This window comes from Geotrypetes seraphini, chromosome 12, assembly GCF_902459505.1.
Source record: "Geotrypetes seraphini chromosome 12, aGeoSer1.1, whole genome shotgun sequence".
In the NCBI taxonomy this organism is placed as follows: Eukaryota; Metazoa; Chordata; class Amphibia; order Gymnophiona; family Dermophiidae; genus Geotrypetes; species Geotrypetes seraphini.
The window spans coordinates 75,691,225-75,706,549 of NC_047095.1; the positions used below are offsets into that span (position 1 = coordinate 75,691,225).

The window sequence follows — 15,325 nt, forward strand, 5'->3', positions numbered from 1 at the left end:
ATACACTAATGCTAGGAGCCTAAGAGCCAAAATGGGAGAGCTGGAAGTCATAGCCAGTAAAAAGGACCTGGACATAATTGGAGTCACAGAAACATGGTGGACTGATGACAACAAATGGGATGTGGTCATACCAGGGTACAAACTCTATAGGAGAGATAGGACACACAAGAAGGGTGGAGGAATAGCCAGAATGGAAACAACAGTAAGGGAGGACGGCTTGGAATCACTATGGGTTAAGCTACAAGGGGGAACTGGAGCAGACATCAAATTGGGACTGTACTATCGCCCACCTGGACAACCGGAAAAAATCGACCAGGACCTGGAAGCTGAATTGAGGCAGGTATGCAAAAGCGGAAGTGTGGTGGTAATGGGGGACTTCAACTACCCTGGGCATGAGGGAGACCAATTTCCTGGAGGATATGAGGGACTGTTTCATGGAACAGCTGGTCACGGAACCAACACGGGGAGATGCCACTCTTGACCTAATCCTCAACGGGCTAGGGGGACCCGCAAAGGAGGTGGCGGTACTAGGGCCACTAGGAAACAGCGATCACAACATGATCCAATGCAAGCTAGAAAGTGGGTTATCAAAGGTGATAAGAACCACAACGACAGCACTCAATTTCAGAAAAGGGAATTACGATGCCATGAGGAAAATGGTGGGAAAGAAACTCAGCGGCAACTCAGGGAAGATGGAGACCGTAGAAAAAGCCTGGTCCCTACTCAAAGACACGGTGCACGAGGCACAGAACCTGTACGGCCCCAGGTTCCGGAAAGGGTGCAAAAAGAATCAAACAAAAAAACCCAGTGTGGATAACAAATGCAGTGAAAAAGGCAATAAGTGACAAGAAAGCATTGTTCAGAAAATGGAAAAAGGACCAAACAAAGGACAACCAGGAGGAACACAAAAAACACCAAAGAGAATGTCACTGAGTGGTTAGGAAAGCAAAAAGAGAATATGAGGAGAGACTGGCGGGGGATGCAGCAAACTTCAAATCATTCTTCAGGTACGTAAAGGGGAAGCAACCGGCCAGGGAAGAAGTGGGACCATTGGATGATAGAGACAAGAAGGGAGTGGTAAAGGAGGAAAAAGAGATAGCTGACAGGTTAAATAAGTTCTTCTCATCGGTCTTCACGAGAGAAGACACATCCAATATCCTAGAACCTGAGGAGATCATAAATGGGGATCAGGATGAAAAGCTGGACCAACTAGAGGTAAGACAAGAGGATGTCCTCCTACAGATAGACAGACTAAAGAGCAACAAATCACCGGGTCCAGACAGCATCCACCCAAGGGTAAAAGAGCTAAGGAACGAAATAGCGGAACCACTTCGCCAAATATGTAACCTATCCTTAAAAACTGGGGAGATACCGGAGGACTGGAAAATAGCAAATGTCACGCCCATCTTTAAAAAGGGTTCAAGGGGTGACCCGGGAAACTACAGGCCGGAGCTTGACCTTGGTTCCGGGAAAGATGATAGAAGCACTGGTTAAGGACAGCATCTGTGAACACATAGAAAACAATGGACAGCTAAAGGCGAGCCAGCACAGCTTCTGCAAAGGAAGGTCATGCCTCACAAATTTACTGTACTTCTTTGAGGAAATAAACAGCCAGATGGATAAAGGGGAATCCATGGACATCATTTACCTTGACTTCCAAAAAGCCTTCAACAAAGTACCCCACAAACGGCTGCTTAAGAAGCTGTGGAACCACGGGGTGCAAGGGGATGTCCACCGATGGATCAAAAACTGGCTGACAGGCAGGAAACAAAGGGTTGGAGTAAAGGGCCACTACTCAGACTGGCTATGGGTCACGAGCGGAGTTCCGCAAGGGTCGGTGCTGGGACCGCTCCTGTTCAATATATTTATTAATGACTTGGAGGCGGGAACAAAATGTGAGGTTATAAAATTTGCGAATGACACCAAACTCTGCAGCAAGGTTAGAACCGCGGAAGACTGCGAGGACCTGCACAGGGACCTAACAATACTGGAAGAGTGGGCACAAAAGTGGCAAATGAGCTTTAACATAGAGAAATGCAAGGTCATGCATGTAGGGAAAAAGAACTCGATGTTCAGCTACAAAATGGTGGGATCGCTGCTAGGGGTAAGTAACCTTGAAAGAGACCTGGGGGTAATGGTAGTCACAACATTGAAGGCGTCGGCACAATGCGCGACAGCCTCAAGGAAAGCAAACCAAATGTTGGGTATCATTAAGAAGGGTATCACGGCCAGGACGAAGGAAGTCATCATGCCACTGTATCGTGCAACCGTGCGCTCGCATCTGGAGTACTGTGTCCAGTACTGGTCGCCATACCTCAAGAAGGACATGGCAGTACTTCAGGGAGTCCAGAGAAGAGCGACTAAACTGATAAAGGGTATGGAAAACTTCTCATTTACTGATAGATTGAAAAAGCTGGGGCTATTCTCCCTGGAAAAGCAGAGACTTAGAGGAGACATGATAGAAACCTTCAAAATCCTGAAGGGCATAGAAAAGGTAGACAGGGACAGATTCTTCACAATGTGGGGAACCACAAGTACAAGGGGGCACTCGGAGAAATTAAAAGGGGGCAGGTTTAGAACAAACGCTAGGAAGTTCTTTTTTACCCAGAGGGTGGTGGACACATGGAACGTGCTTCTGGAGGCCGTGATAGGCCAGAGCACATTACAGGGCTTCAAAGAAGGTTTGGATAGGTTCCTAGAGGATAAGGGGATTGAGGGGTACAGGTAAGAGTTGAGCTAGGTTATAGGAATAATCAGGGACCACTGCACAGGTGATGGGCCTGAGGGGCCGCCGTGGGAGCGGACCGCTGGGCGGGATGGACCTCTGGTCTTTCCCTGGCTCAAGCAGGAGTAATGGCTGTGTACCCATGGAGGTGGAGGAAGCTGGAACCCCTCCAGAATTACCAGTAGCGGATGAAGAAACTCCCATGGAATTACAAGGAGAGCTTTCTGCTGAGGAGCTGTGTGTGATTCCAGAACCGATGGATGTGGAAGTGGCGATCAGCTTAGACTGAGCAAAGACTGTGAGTGTTTGCTCCTATTTTTGTGGCTGGGTTCTTTTTCCTGCTCCCAGTCATTTTGCAAGGACTTTCTGAACTGTGCAGTTGTGAGTAGAGCTAAGAGTGGGGGGGGTGGGGGGGGGAGAAGTTTGCTTACGTTCGGGAGGGAATTTTTGAAAGCTGTTTTTGTGCAAAAGCAAACTTATGGCACTCCTCTTTGCCCAGTCCTGATATATTTTAGGCTGGAGGCTTTATGTGTTGGTATTTGCACTAAGAATGTTGGACTGAAAAAGTATATTCTACAGACACTGTTTTGAATACTATGAACTGCAATTATCTGAGCTCTGCTGTGGAGCAGACTTGGGGAGAAAGGAGTTTGGGATAAGAATATATCAGAGGCAGAACTGGATTATTGAGAGAGAAATCCTGAATGCTGGCAGGGTTTTTCCCTCTGCCTTCTTTTTGGTTTTCTTATTTGAACATTTATTTGCTACAATGAACTTTGAGCATTTTTAATTGTTTGAGCTATTCTGACTTTATTTTGCAAAGAAAATTTGCTTTACTGCCATTCAAATAACTGTGTTGGTGTTTTGTTTGAGTTCCTTAAAAATCCTGCAGGGTGACTCCAGTCTGAGTCACATACCGGTGCACTTTTTTATTGGTGGCCACTGAAGGCACTGCTGAGTCCCAGCCTAGGGCTCCAGTGCTGGCTACAAAGTGACAGTGCACTTGGCAGTGTCCATACCAGGTTCCATGGATGATATCACCTACATGTAACAATATTATGCATGCATGCCCTCAAAGAAATATATTTTTATTTATATATAGATATAGATAGATAGATACACTATTAAATATACATACAAACATAGCGCAGTGGAAGAGCCAGACTTGACATTTTAGGGGAGCCTAGAGTTTTGTTTATTTTTTTAATTTATCAAATTTTAATTTTACCAATCAAGTATCCACTTGTACAGAAAGTTGAAGAAAAGCAACCCCCAACCCCAAAGCTCCCCATCTCCCACCATGAAGCCTCCCTCTTGGATCTTCCTCCTTCTACTTTGCTCTTCTCTCAACAACACTCTCTGCTTAATACCTCCTTCTCCCAACCTCCTGGATTCCGCGAATTTCAATAATATCTGCCCTGGCCTCAAAATCCCCACTCTGATTCGCACCAGATCTCATCCCTCCAAAAAAAAAAAAAAAAAAACCCCTCGAAGAATCAACCACACCTCTTTAAAATCTGTTCCCCCTGCCAATCTCCCCAACTTCGCCTACGACTCTCTCACCCCAGTCCCAACACTTTATTGCAACGTCAGATCCGCTTGCAACAAGATTCAAATTCTGAAGGATCTACTCGAGGATTCTGACCCCGGATTCCTATGCATCACGGATTCATGGATTACAAAAGATGACCTTTTTACACAAAACAAACTCTGCTCCCACGGCTACCAAGGCCTCTTCTCACCCAGAACTAACCGTAAAGGAGGCGGCCTGGCATTTCTCTACAAATCTTTCTTCGACGTCCAGCTCCTCGAAAAGGGCAGCCACACCTCACTAGAATATATGCTAGCCTGTGTCAACGATGAATTCCACCCTCACCCACTGGGCATCCTGCTTCTTTATCGCCCACCTATCCCTTGGAACAAATCCTCCGATCTCGTCCTCGAAACCATAACAAATGCCTTCCTCAAATTTCAAAGACTACTGATCATTGGGGACATCAATTTCCACCTAGATGACATCACCAGCAAGGATATGGTTGAGTTTATTAGCTTCCTCACCTCCCTTGGCTTCCCCCCCCCCCGCCCCATTCCCAACCCATGAAAAGGGGCACACACTAGACCTCATTAGTTTCCTCGATCTTACCGCTTACAAACTTCAGCCGATGACATCCGCTGGGATCATGTCCCCTGGTCCGACCACTTCTTAGGGGCTTTCTGTCTCCCCATCTTCATGTCGCACCTTGGGGCTCTACCCCGCAGCTCCAATTCCATTACCTACCGCAAAAAAATTACGAGTGATCTGTTCTGGTCTAAATTTCTCAACCTATTCTCCGCCCTAAGCCTGCAGATTCAGAAGCTAATTGGCATAACTGGGTTGCTCTTTCTGAGTCCATCTACCACTCCCTCGCCCCTCTCTCCTCTAAATCCATCTCCTACCCTGCAAGGCCCCTTGGTACCTCCCATAACTAAAGCAAAAATGTCAAGCCCTGGAGCGCATATGGAAAAAATCTAAATCCCCCATAGATAGACAGTCCTGGAGAGTCAATATTAAGCTGTACAATATAGTGCTAAAAAAAGCTAGGAAGAACTTCTACGGCGACAAAATCTCCAGATCCAACAATCAGAGCAGTACACTATTCAATATCTGGCGCTCCTTAACCTCCAAAAAAGACCCCACCTCGCTCCCCTCCTCTCCCTCAGCCGATGTTCTGGCAAAATTCTTCAACGAAAAGGTCTCTACCCTGAGATGTTCCTTCCCACCTTCAGTCTCCTACAACTCCCTGATACCCACTGACTCCAATTCTACCCAAACGGTCTCCAACCCTATCCCAATCAACAGATCCTGGTCTACCTTTGAGCATGTATCTGAATCCCTGGTTTTCAAACTCTGCCTCAAACTGAAATCCTGCAACTGTTCCTTGGACCCATTCCCCTTCTACCTATACGAGAAAATCCCCGCATTGGCCATCTCTGCTATTACCAAACTCATAAACTCCACCCTACATTCGGGTCTTTTTTCCCCAGAAATGGGTCATATTGCCTTGACCCCACTACTGAAAAAATCTGACCTAGACCCTTCCACACCATCCAGCTATCGCCCAATAGCAAATATCCCTCTCTTAACCAAGATGCTAGAGTCTATCATATCTACCCAACTCTCATCATACTTAGAGAGATTCTCTATTCTTCTTCCTTACCAATATGGCTTTCGTCCCAACTTCAGCACCGAATCCCTATTGACCTCATTGATCTCAAAGGTTCAACAACTTCATTCTCGAAATAAGTTTGCCTTCCTCCTACAATTCGACCTTTCCGCCGCTTTCGATGTTGTCCATCATGATATTCTCGTTTACCAACTCTCTGAGATAGGCATTAACTCAAAATTCCTACGTTCTCGTTCTTACGCTGTCAACATGAATGGTACCTCATCCTCTCCCTGGAAACCGTATGTGGAGTCCCGCAAGGTTCACCTCTATCCCCCATCCTTTTCAACATTTATATGACCTCCCTAAAACTCCTCCACCTATCCCCCTTGAAACAATTTATACTTACGCTGACAACATTCTCGTCCTCCTCGAGACTGATTCGAACCTCACCAACTTTTCTGAGAACATAGCCTCCTGTATAATGAACCTCCAATCCTGGGCCCACATTGTTCAAATGAAACTAAACGAGTCCAAAACAAGACTCCTTTGGCTTGGTCCAAAATTTAGAAACATAGAAAACATAGAAATAGATGGCAGATAAGGGCCACGGCCCATCTAGTCTGCCCACCCTAACTACCCTCCTCCATCTCTCTGTCCTCTGGCTCCACTCTGCAGCTTGAGTTCTCAAGCAATGTTCTGGGCATCATTATTGATTCTACATTGTCCTTCAACTACCACCTCAATTCCTTGGTAAAAAAATGCTTTTTCAGCCTTCACATGCTGAGGAAAGTTAGATCCTGTTTCCATCAAAATCACTTTACCATCCTTGTCCAATCCATCATCCTTTCCAGATTGGACTATTGCAACTCTATCTACTTAAGCCTAACTAAGAAAAACCTTCATAGACTCCAGCAGATCTAGAATGCCGCGGCCAAGCTGATTTTCGCAAAAAGTAAATTTGACCATGTCTCTCCGCTTCTGTCCAAGCTTCACTGGCTACCAATAATTGCCAGGGTCCACTTCAAATGCGCCTGTCTAGCTTTCAAAATCCTACATGGGATCCTCCCTCCATGTATCCCTCTTTCTTGGAACGCCTCAAACCCTAATACCACCAGATCCACCCACAAATTAAAACTATCCTTCCCCTCATTAAGAGGCATTTCCCATAAAGGAAAACTAGGGACCTCCTTTCCCTTCAGAATCACCGAGCTCTGGAACAACCTTTCCTCCCCTCTTCAGAACCTGAGCTCTCTCCAACTTTTCCGCAAACATCTGAAGACCTGGCTATTCCCAAAAATCTGATACTTATTCCATCTCTGGCATTCTAAGCCCTCTAAAAACTCTTCATACTTGGACCTCTAACCCTTCATTGTAGTTCCATTCTATCCCATCTCCTGTAAACCTCTACCTTTCATTGTAGTTCCTTTCTATCCCATCTCCTGTAAACCGTGCCGAGCTCTACGAATGTGGAGATGATGCGGTTGATCATTAGAATGAACTTCCACTTCAGGTGATTGAGGCCAGCAGTGTGTCGGATTTTAAAAAGAAATGGGATATACACGTGGGTTCTCTAAAGAGGTAAAATCAAGGGGGGTGGGTCAGTAGAGTGGGCAGACTTGTTGGGCTATGGCCCTTTTCTGCCGTCATCTTCTATGTTTCTATGTTCTATACAAACCTAAGATTTAGTTTAGTTTAGTTTAGGTACAAGTGGATCGATTTTTCACTCTGTCAAAAATTACAAAGATTAGGGGACACTCGAAGTTACATGGAAATACTTTTAAAACCAATAGGAGGAAATTTTTTTCACTCAGAGAATAGTTAAGCTCTGGAACACATTGCCAGAGGATGTGGTAAGAGTGGATAGCATAGCTGGTTTTAAGAAAGGTTTGGACAAGTTCCTGGAGGAAAAGTCCATAGTCCGTTATTGAGAAAGACATTGGGGAAGTATGGTGTAGCATGGAATATTGCTACACCTTGGGTTTTGGCCAGGTACTAGTGACCTGGATTGGCCACCATGAGAATGGGCTACTGGGCTTGATGGACCATTGGTCTGACCCAGTAAGACTATTCTTATGTCATGTTACAGGATGACAATGCACTCTGTCATCGGGCAAAGATGGTGACAAAGTGGATGACATCGAGCCATATTCAGCGACTGGAATGGCCAGAACAGTCTCCAGATCTCAATCTAATTGAGAATTTGTGGAATAATCTTACTGTCACGGTGTTCAGAAAACACCCCAAAACAAAGGTCAAGTTGATTGAAGACTGATGCTTGACATCATGTTGTACAGCTAGATGAACTTCGAAAATTGGTTCACTCCATGCTTCAACACTGAAAGCTTGCTATCAAGAACAAAGGCTGGCCCGTACGTTACTAGAATAGCAGAAAACAACCAGCCCTTTTCAGGGCTACCTCCTCTTGAAGGGGGTAACAGTTAAAATACAAATAAACTTAGTACGTATTGAAATAACTATGTAATCCATTTACGAAATATCAACATTTTTGGACATTCTGCAGTTTATGCATTACAAGTCTTAAATCTTCAGTCCTAAATCAATTTAAAATGCCCAGGGTGATAGAGCATAGCATTCTGAACATGTCAGTATATAATATGCAGCAGTAGGTGTCAGAAATATTGCTGTGATCCAGCAAGAAAAACGGAACAATGTATTACTCGGAGGTGATGCAAAACTTTTGTACGGCTCTGTACATATGTTCTTTTAGTTTTAGTGCCTTTAATAGCTATCCAAGAACCAAGACAATAAGAACAAAGCTACTCAAACCTTTTTTATTTTTTTAAGAAGGCGTTCATCGGTGTACATAAAGGAAGAAGGAAAAATTAATAAAAGATATGGAAACTGTTACAAGCATAAATGACAAAATACTATCTAAATAGAAATAGATTGCAACAGATTTGGTTTAAGCAGATTTGAAGAATTCAAACCTGAGTTAAAATCCCAAACATTTATTTCCTTCCAAGGTGCATAAATTAATCAAACTTGGTCATGCTCAAGTACCCCTATCCATGGGCGCTTTCTCTGTAGGTGCTGTGGGTGCTTGAAGAAACTCCTTCATCGCATTCAGGGCAGAATACTTCCTGTTGGGTTTTGAGCCCTCAATTACCTTGAAAAGCTGGCTCCTATGATCCTATTCATGCGCCAGTGTTATATACAGCTTGGGAAAAAGTTACTGATAACTTTAAAGCTTTACTCTTGTACATTTTTCCTGCATCTCACTTCTACATAGCAATACAACCTAGTAATATGGAGAAAACATGTTTCTGTACGTTTACATCTGTAAAGCATCTGCATCTTTTTTCTGATTTACAAAGCAGAACATAGTGCATTCTGGATAGGTTCTGGCCTGCTTTGCACTAGTTGTAATATAAGCACAGTCCTATGTGCATCTTTAGAAAATGAAAAAAAGAGCAGGAGCAGCAGAGTAGGGTTGTTAATTTTAAGAGTATCCAATCGGTACTTCCATTTTTCTCAGCTTTCTTATATTGTAGGGTATTTGAAATGAGTACTTACATTCCTAGGGTTTTCATTATAAAGTAGAAAGTGCTGTCTGTCTTCACCTAATTGTTATCTCAATTTATCTACAGGCTTAGAGGAGCACATTTGAGAAAAAAAAAATATGCAGTGGTCTGCCTTGATTACCTGAGCGGAGCTGCTTAATTCGTCCATTGCTAGTGGAAGGGTCCACAGGAAGAAAGTCTTTAAACCATGAGATTTCAGGGTCAGGATTTCCACTAGCAGCACATAACATTGTAGCTGTACGGGTTTTCTCTACTACTTTCAGTTGGGGCCCCATGTTAATAGTTGGGAAACCATGTGGAAGCTGGTCGTCTGCAAAAACACAAAGTGGTGCATTGCATGGTTAAAAAGTGAGTTTTTACACCAGTGACTAGTATTGTCCAACGCACAAGGTCAAAATTGAGGGGGGGTCATCTTATATTTGGGTCAGCGCCAACCTGCACTCCTCCCGGACTTGTTGCAGGTCTCCACCGGCCTGCCATATCACCTATTGGGTTGGGACAGGAGGGATCCCACTCGTCTCTTGTCCCAGCCGACTGACAATTTTTTACTTCCCTCCCACCTCCCCCCGTGTAACCTTTTTGAATCCCTGGTGGTCCAGCGGTATACCAGGCATAAGCAAGCTTTTTGCATTCCTGTCTGGCCCCGAGTCACTCCCTGAATGGCTGCCACCAGCTCTCACAGGACTCGTGAGAACTGGCAGCAGCCATTTAGGGAGTGGCTTGGGGCAGGGTAGAAGGACAAAACGCTCACTCATGCCCGGTACACCACTGGGCCACGAGAACTCAAGACAGCCACTCAGGGAGGGGCTCAGCATTGGGCAGGAGTGCAGAAAGCTCACTCTTGCCCAGTACACTGCTGGACCACCAGGGATTCTAAAAGATACATGGGGAGGTGGTAGGAGGGAGGTTAAAAAATTGTCAAAGAGTCAGACGGGACAGTAGATGGGAGGGATCCCTCCTGTCCCAGCCTACTACTGGACCACCAGGTCATACAGCAGGTTCGGTGGAGATCTGCAGGACATCAAGAGAGAGGGAGGACTGGGTACAGGGAAGGGAGGGACAGGGTGCAGAACTTAGCAGACAGGGATGAGGATAGAGTGCCGAGTCTGGGAGGGAGGGGGGACAGGGTGCTTATATTCGAGTCATCATTTTTTTCCTCCTTTTGGAGGAAAAATGTAGTCTAGACTTATGTTTGCATATATACTGTAAGTAAAAAAAAATAGATTATGTACTTACCAGGCTAAGCTCTTTTCCAGTAAATAGGTGAGACATTCTAGACTAGTCTTTCCTTCTGCAGAACATGCAAGTACGGGGAAATAACCTATTGTCTAGAATGTCTCACCTATTGCACTGGAAATACAAATAATATTTGTAACAATATTTGAGTAAGAAAGCAATAAAAAATAACATAAATGTTATTGCCTAATATAATACTTTTTGAATTTAAGAAAATCCCATGACCAAAATGAATGCAACTACTGGAGCATAGGAAACAGAGAGAGGGGGTAAATGGGCAATATTCAGACTGGAAGAGCGTCACCTGTGGGGTGCCATAAACGGAGACAGCCCTTCCTACTGGAACAATCGACTAACTTATTCCACCTCAATCAGACACAGGAGAACACACACAATATTCGCACACCCACCAACCAAAAAGGTCAAACGAAAAAAAATATGATAATCTACTGGCCACCAGAGCAGCGAACCTGGACCGACAACTTGCCAACCTGCTAACTTCATCCACAACTTATAAAACTTTCAAAAAAGAAACTAAAATCTTACTCTTCAAAAAACACATAAAACCAATTATCACTCTACCAACAAATTTCCGAACTCCACCAACACCTACTTCACTCGTCTCAGCAAATTAGAAAACCTTACCATATAAGCTTATGTATTAAGATCATAACAATTCTTATGTAATCCGCCTTGAACCACAAGGTAAAGGCGGAATAAAAGTCACTAATGTAATGTAATGTAATAAATGTAAAGTAATGCACGTCGATAAGAAAAATCTCAGGCAAGAGTACAGGATGTCCGGGACGGTACTTGGAGAGACCTCCCAGGAAAGGGACTTGGAAGTTTTTATCGACACGTCGATAAAGCCGTCCATGCAATGTGCGGCGGCAGCGAAAAGGGCGAACAGAATACTAGAAATGATTAAGAAGGGGATCACGAACAAGTCGGAGAAGGTTATCATGCCGCTGTACCGGGTCTTAGTGCACCCTCACCTGGAGTACTGTGTTCAGCACTGGTCACTGTACATGAAGAAGGACACAGTAATACTCGAAAGGGTCCAGAGAAGAGCAACTAAGATGGTTAAGGGGTTGGAGGAGCTGCCATACAGTGACAGATTAGAGAAACTGGGCCTCTTCTCCCTCGAACAGAGGAGATTGAGAGGGGACATGATCGAAACATTCAAGATACTGAAGGGGATACTCTTAGTAGATAAGGACAGGTTGTTCACCCTCTCCAAGGTAGGGAGAACGAGAGGGCACTCTTTAAAGTTAAAAGAGGATAGATTCCGTACAAACGTAAGGAAGTTCTTCTTCACCCAGAGAGTGATGGAAAACTGGAACGCTCTCCCGGAGGCTATCATAGGGGAAAACACCCTCCAGGGATTCAAGACTAAGTTAGACAAGTTACTGGTGAGCAAGTGTGTGCGCTGGTAATGCTAGTCTCGGTTGGAGCTCTGGTTTTTGACCAGAGGGCCGCCGCGTGAGCGGATTGCTGGGCATGATGGACCACTGGTCTGACCCAGCAGCGGCAATTCTTATGTTATGTACTACTGTCTTCTGGCAGGAAATCTGTCTGAAACACTTGTAGAAATGTTGAGTCACAGGATTTAAGCTCCCTTCCTCAGCTCACACTCCAAAGTGCCCTTCCTTCCAGCATTGATACCTTGCTCCTCTCACATTTCCCTTGCCAGCCATCCCACAATTCATCATCTCTCACTCACTTCCCTCTCCCTCAGTTTGGCATCTCACATTCATTCTCCCTCCTCCCCACAATAAAGTTCTTACCCTAGATAGCACAGTTACTTACCTAACAGGTGTTATCCAGGGACAGCAGGATCACATATTGGTGACGCCATCTGACGGAGCCCGGATGCGGACGCCTCACAAGCAGACTCCTCAGTTCAGATAGCTAGCAGAGAAGCCAACCAGGGGAGGTGGGTGGGTTGTGATAATAGCTGCCTGCTGTCCCGGTAAGTAACTGTGCTTTATCCCAGGACAAGCAGACAGGTCATATTGATGACCTCCAAGCTAACCAGAATGGGATGGTGGGAGTGTTGGCAATTTAGGAGAATAAATTTTGTAATACTGTTTGGCCAAACTGTCCATCCCGTCTGGAGAAAGTATACAGACAATAGAGAGAAGTGAAAGTATGAACCAAATTTCCTCAATAGGTGTAGATCTGAGGAAAGCAACTGAAGCTGCCATTGCTCTGACTTTATGGGCTGTGACTTTACTCTGAAGGGGTACTCCAGCCTGGGCAAGCAGAAAGATACAAGCTGCCATCCAGTTAGAGATGGTACGCTTAGAAATAGGATGGCCCAACTTATTTGGATCGAAGGAGACAAAAAGTTGAGGAGCAGTTCTGTGTGGTTTAGTGCGTTCCAAGTAGAAAGCCAAAGCACGTTTACAGTCCAGAGTATGAAGAGCTGATTCTCCAGGGTGAGATTGAAGCTTTGGAAAAAACATTGGAAGTACCATGGATTGGTTAAGATGAAATTCAGAGACCACTTTAGGTAGGAATTTTGGATGAGTACAAAGAACCACCTTGTCATAATGGAAAACAGTGAATGGTGGGTCAGTAACTAAAGATTGCAGCTCACTGACTCGTCGAGCAGAAGTGAGGGCAATAAGAAACACAACTTTCCAAGTGAGATACTTTAGATGAGCCTTATCAATTGGTTCAAATGGAGGCTTCATGAGTTGAGAACGGACAACATTGAGGTCCAAACCACAGGAGGAGGTTTGACATTCAAAAGTCCTTTCATGAATCTGGAAACCACTGGATGAGCAGAGAGGGGTTTTCCGTCAATAGGCTGATGAAAAGCCGCGATTGCACTGAGATGGACTCGTATAGATGTAGACTTGAATTGGATAAGTGCAAAAGATAGTCCAAAACAGAAGATAAGGAGGCTCCTTATGATGAGAAAAACACCATGTAGAAAATCTAGTCCATTTTTGGTGATAGCATTGTCTAGTTGTAAGATTTCTAGAAGCTTCTAAAATGTCTCTTACAGATTGAGAAAACTGAAGAGGGGTTATGTTGAGAGGTACCAGGCTATCAGGTGTAGAGACTGCAGGTTGGGATGAAGCAGAGATCCTTGACTCTGTGTAAGCAGAGAAGGAAAAAACTGGTAGAAGGTATGGCTCCCTGCTGCTGAGTTGAAGTAGAAGGGAGTACCATGGTTGTCTCGGCCACCGAGGAAGGATTAGAATCATGGTGGCATGATCATTTTTCAATTTGACCAGAGTCTTGAGAATGAGAGGGAATGGAGGAAATGCATAGAGGAAAAGATTCGTCCATTCCAGAAGAAAAGCATCTGCCTCGAGGCGATGAGGAGAGTATATCCTGGAGCAGAACTGAGGCAGTTTGTAGTTGTGGGGAGCTGCGAAGAGGTCTATCTGTGGCATTCCCCAATATGAAAAAATGTAATGAAGGGACGAGGAATGGAGAGTCCATTTGTGAGGTTGCAAGAGACGACTCAATTTATCCACCAAGCAATTCTTTGCCCCTTGAATGTAGACAGCTTTGAGGAAGGTGTTGTGGCGGATTGCCCAGTCCCAAACTTCCAGAGCTTCTTGATAAATGGAGCCAGATCCTGTCCCTCCCTGTTTGTTGACATAATACATGGCGACTTGATTGTCCGTCCGAACGAGGACTACTGTGTCGTGAAGGAGATGTTGAGAAGCATGGAGAGCTTTGAGGATCGCTCTGAGTTCCAACTGATTGATATGACACTGACGATCCATACTGGTCCATAGGCCTTGAGTATGGAGACCATCGAGATGAGCGCCCCAAGCATAGGTCGAAGAGTCTGTTGTGAAGACGTTCTGATAAGGGGGCGGTTGAAAAAGCAAACCTCTGGAAAGATTGGAAGAGAGCATCCACCAACGGAGAGACTGCTTCAAAGAAGGAGTGACTGTGATGTGTCGAGAAAGAGGATCGCAAACCTGCGTCCATTGAGATGCCAGGGTCCACTGAGGAATTCTGAGGTGAAGTCTGGCAAAAGGAGTCACGTGTACTGTAGAGGCCATGTGACCCAGAAGTACCATCATGTGTCTCGCTGAGATGGAAGAGCGGGAAGACACTGTGTGACAGAGTTGAAGAAGAGCTTGCAGACGTTGTTTCGGAAGAAATGCTCTGAGTTGGACAGCTCCAATGAATTGTAGATTCTGTGAGGGCTGAAGTTGAGATATGGGAAAGTTGATTTTGAATCCCAAACTTTGTAGGAACCAGGTAGTCCGCTGAGTCGCTACAATAACCCCTTGAGATGTGCAATCTTTGATGAGCCAATCGTCGAGGTAAGGAAATACCTGAAGACCATTTCTCAGAGCTGCTGCTACCACTACCAGGCACTTGGTGAACACTCTGGGAGACGAGGCTAGGCCGAAGGGTAGAACTCTGTATTGATAATGCAGATTCCCCACCTGAAATTTGAGGTATTGACGGGAGGCCGGATGAATGGGAATGTGAGTGTAGGCCTCCTTGAGATCTAGAGAGCATAACCAGTCGTTCTGCTCGAGAAGGGGATAAAGGGATTCCAGGGAAAACATTCTAAATTTTTCTTTGACTAGAAACTTGTTGAGAGCCCTGAGATTCAGAATGGGTCGCAGATCGCCCGTCTTCTTCGGAACCAGGAAGTAACGGGAGTAAAAACCCCTGTTCTGCTGTTCCAA

General features: G+C 45.0%; 1 protein-coding gene across 1 annotated transcript in view; it reads right to left on the reverse strand.

Moving 5' to 3' along the window:
• Positions 1–15,325, reverse strand: part of PTPRF (protein tyrosine phosphatase receptor type F) — a 953,410-nt gene that overhangs the window by 716,540 nt on the left and 221,545 nt on the right. The window contains exon 7 of the mRNA XM_033915537.1: positions 9,535–9,723. Coding sequence (XP_033771428.1) covers positions 9,535–9,723 — 189 coding nt within the window. The remainder of the gene's footprint in view (positions 1–9,534; positions 9,724–15,325) is intronic.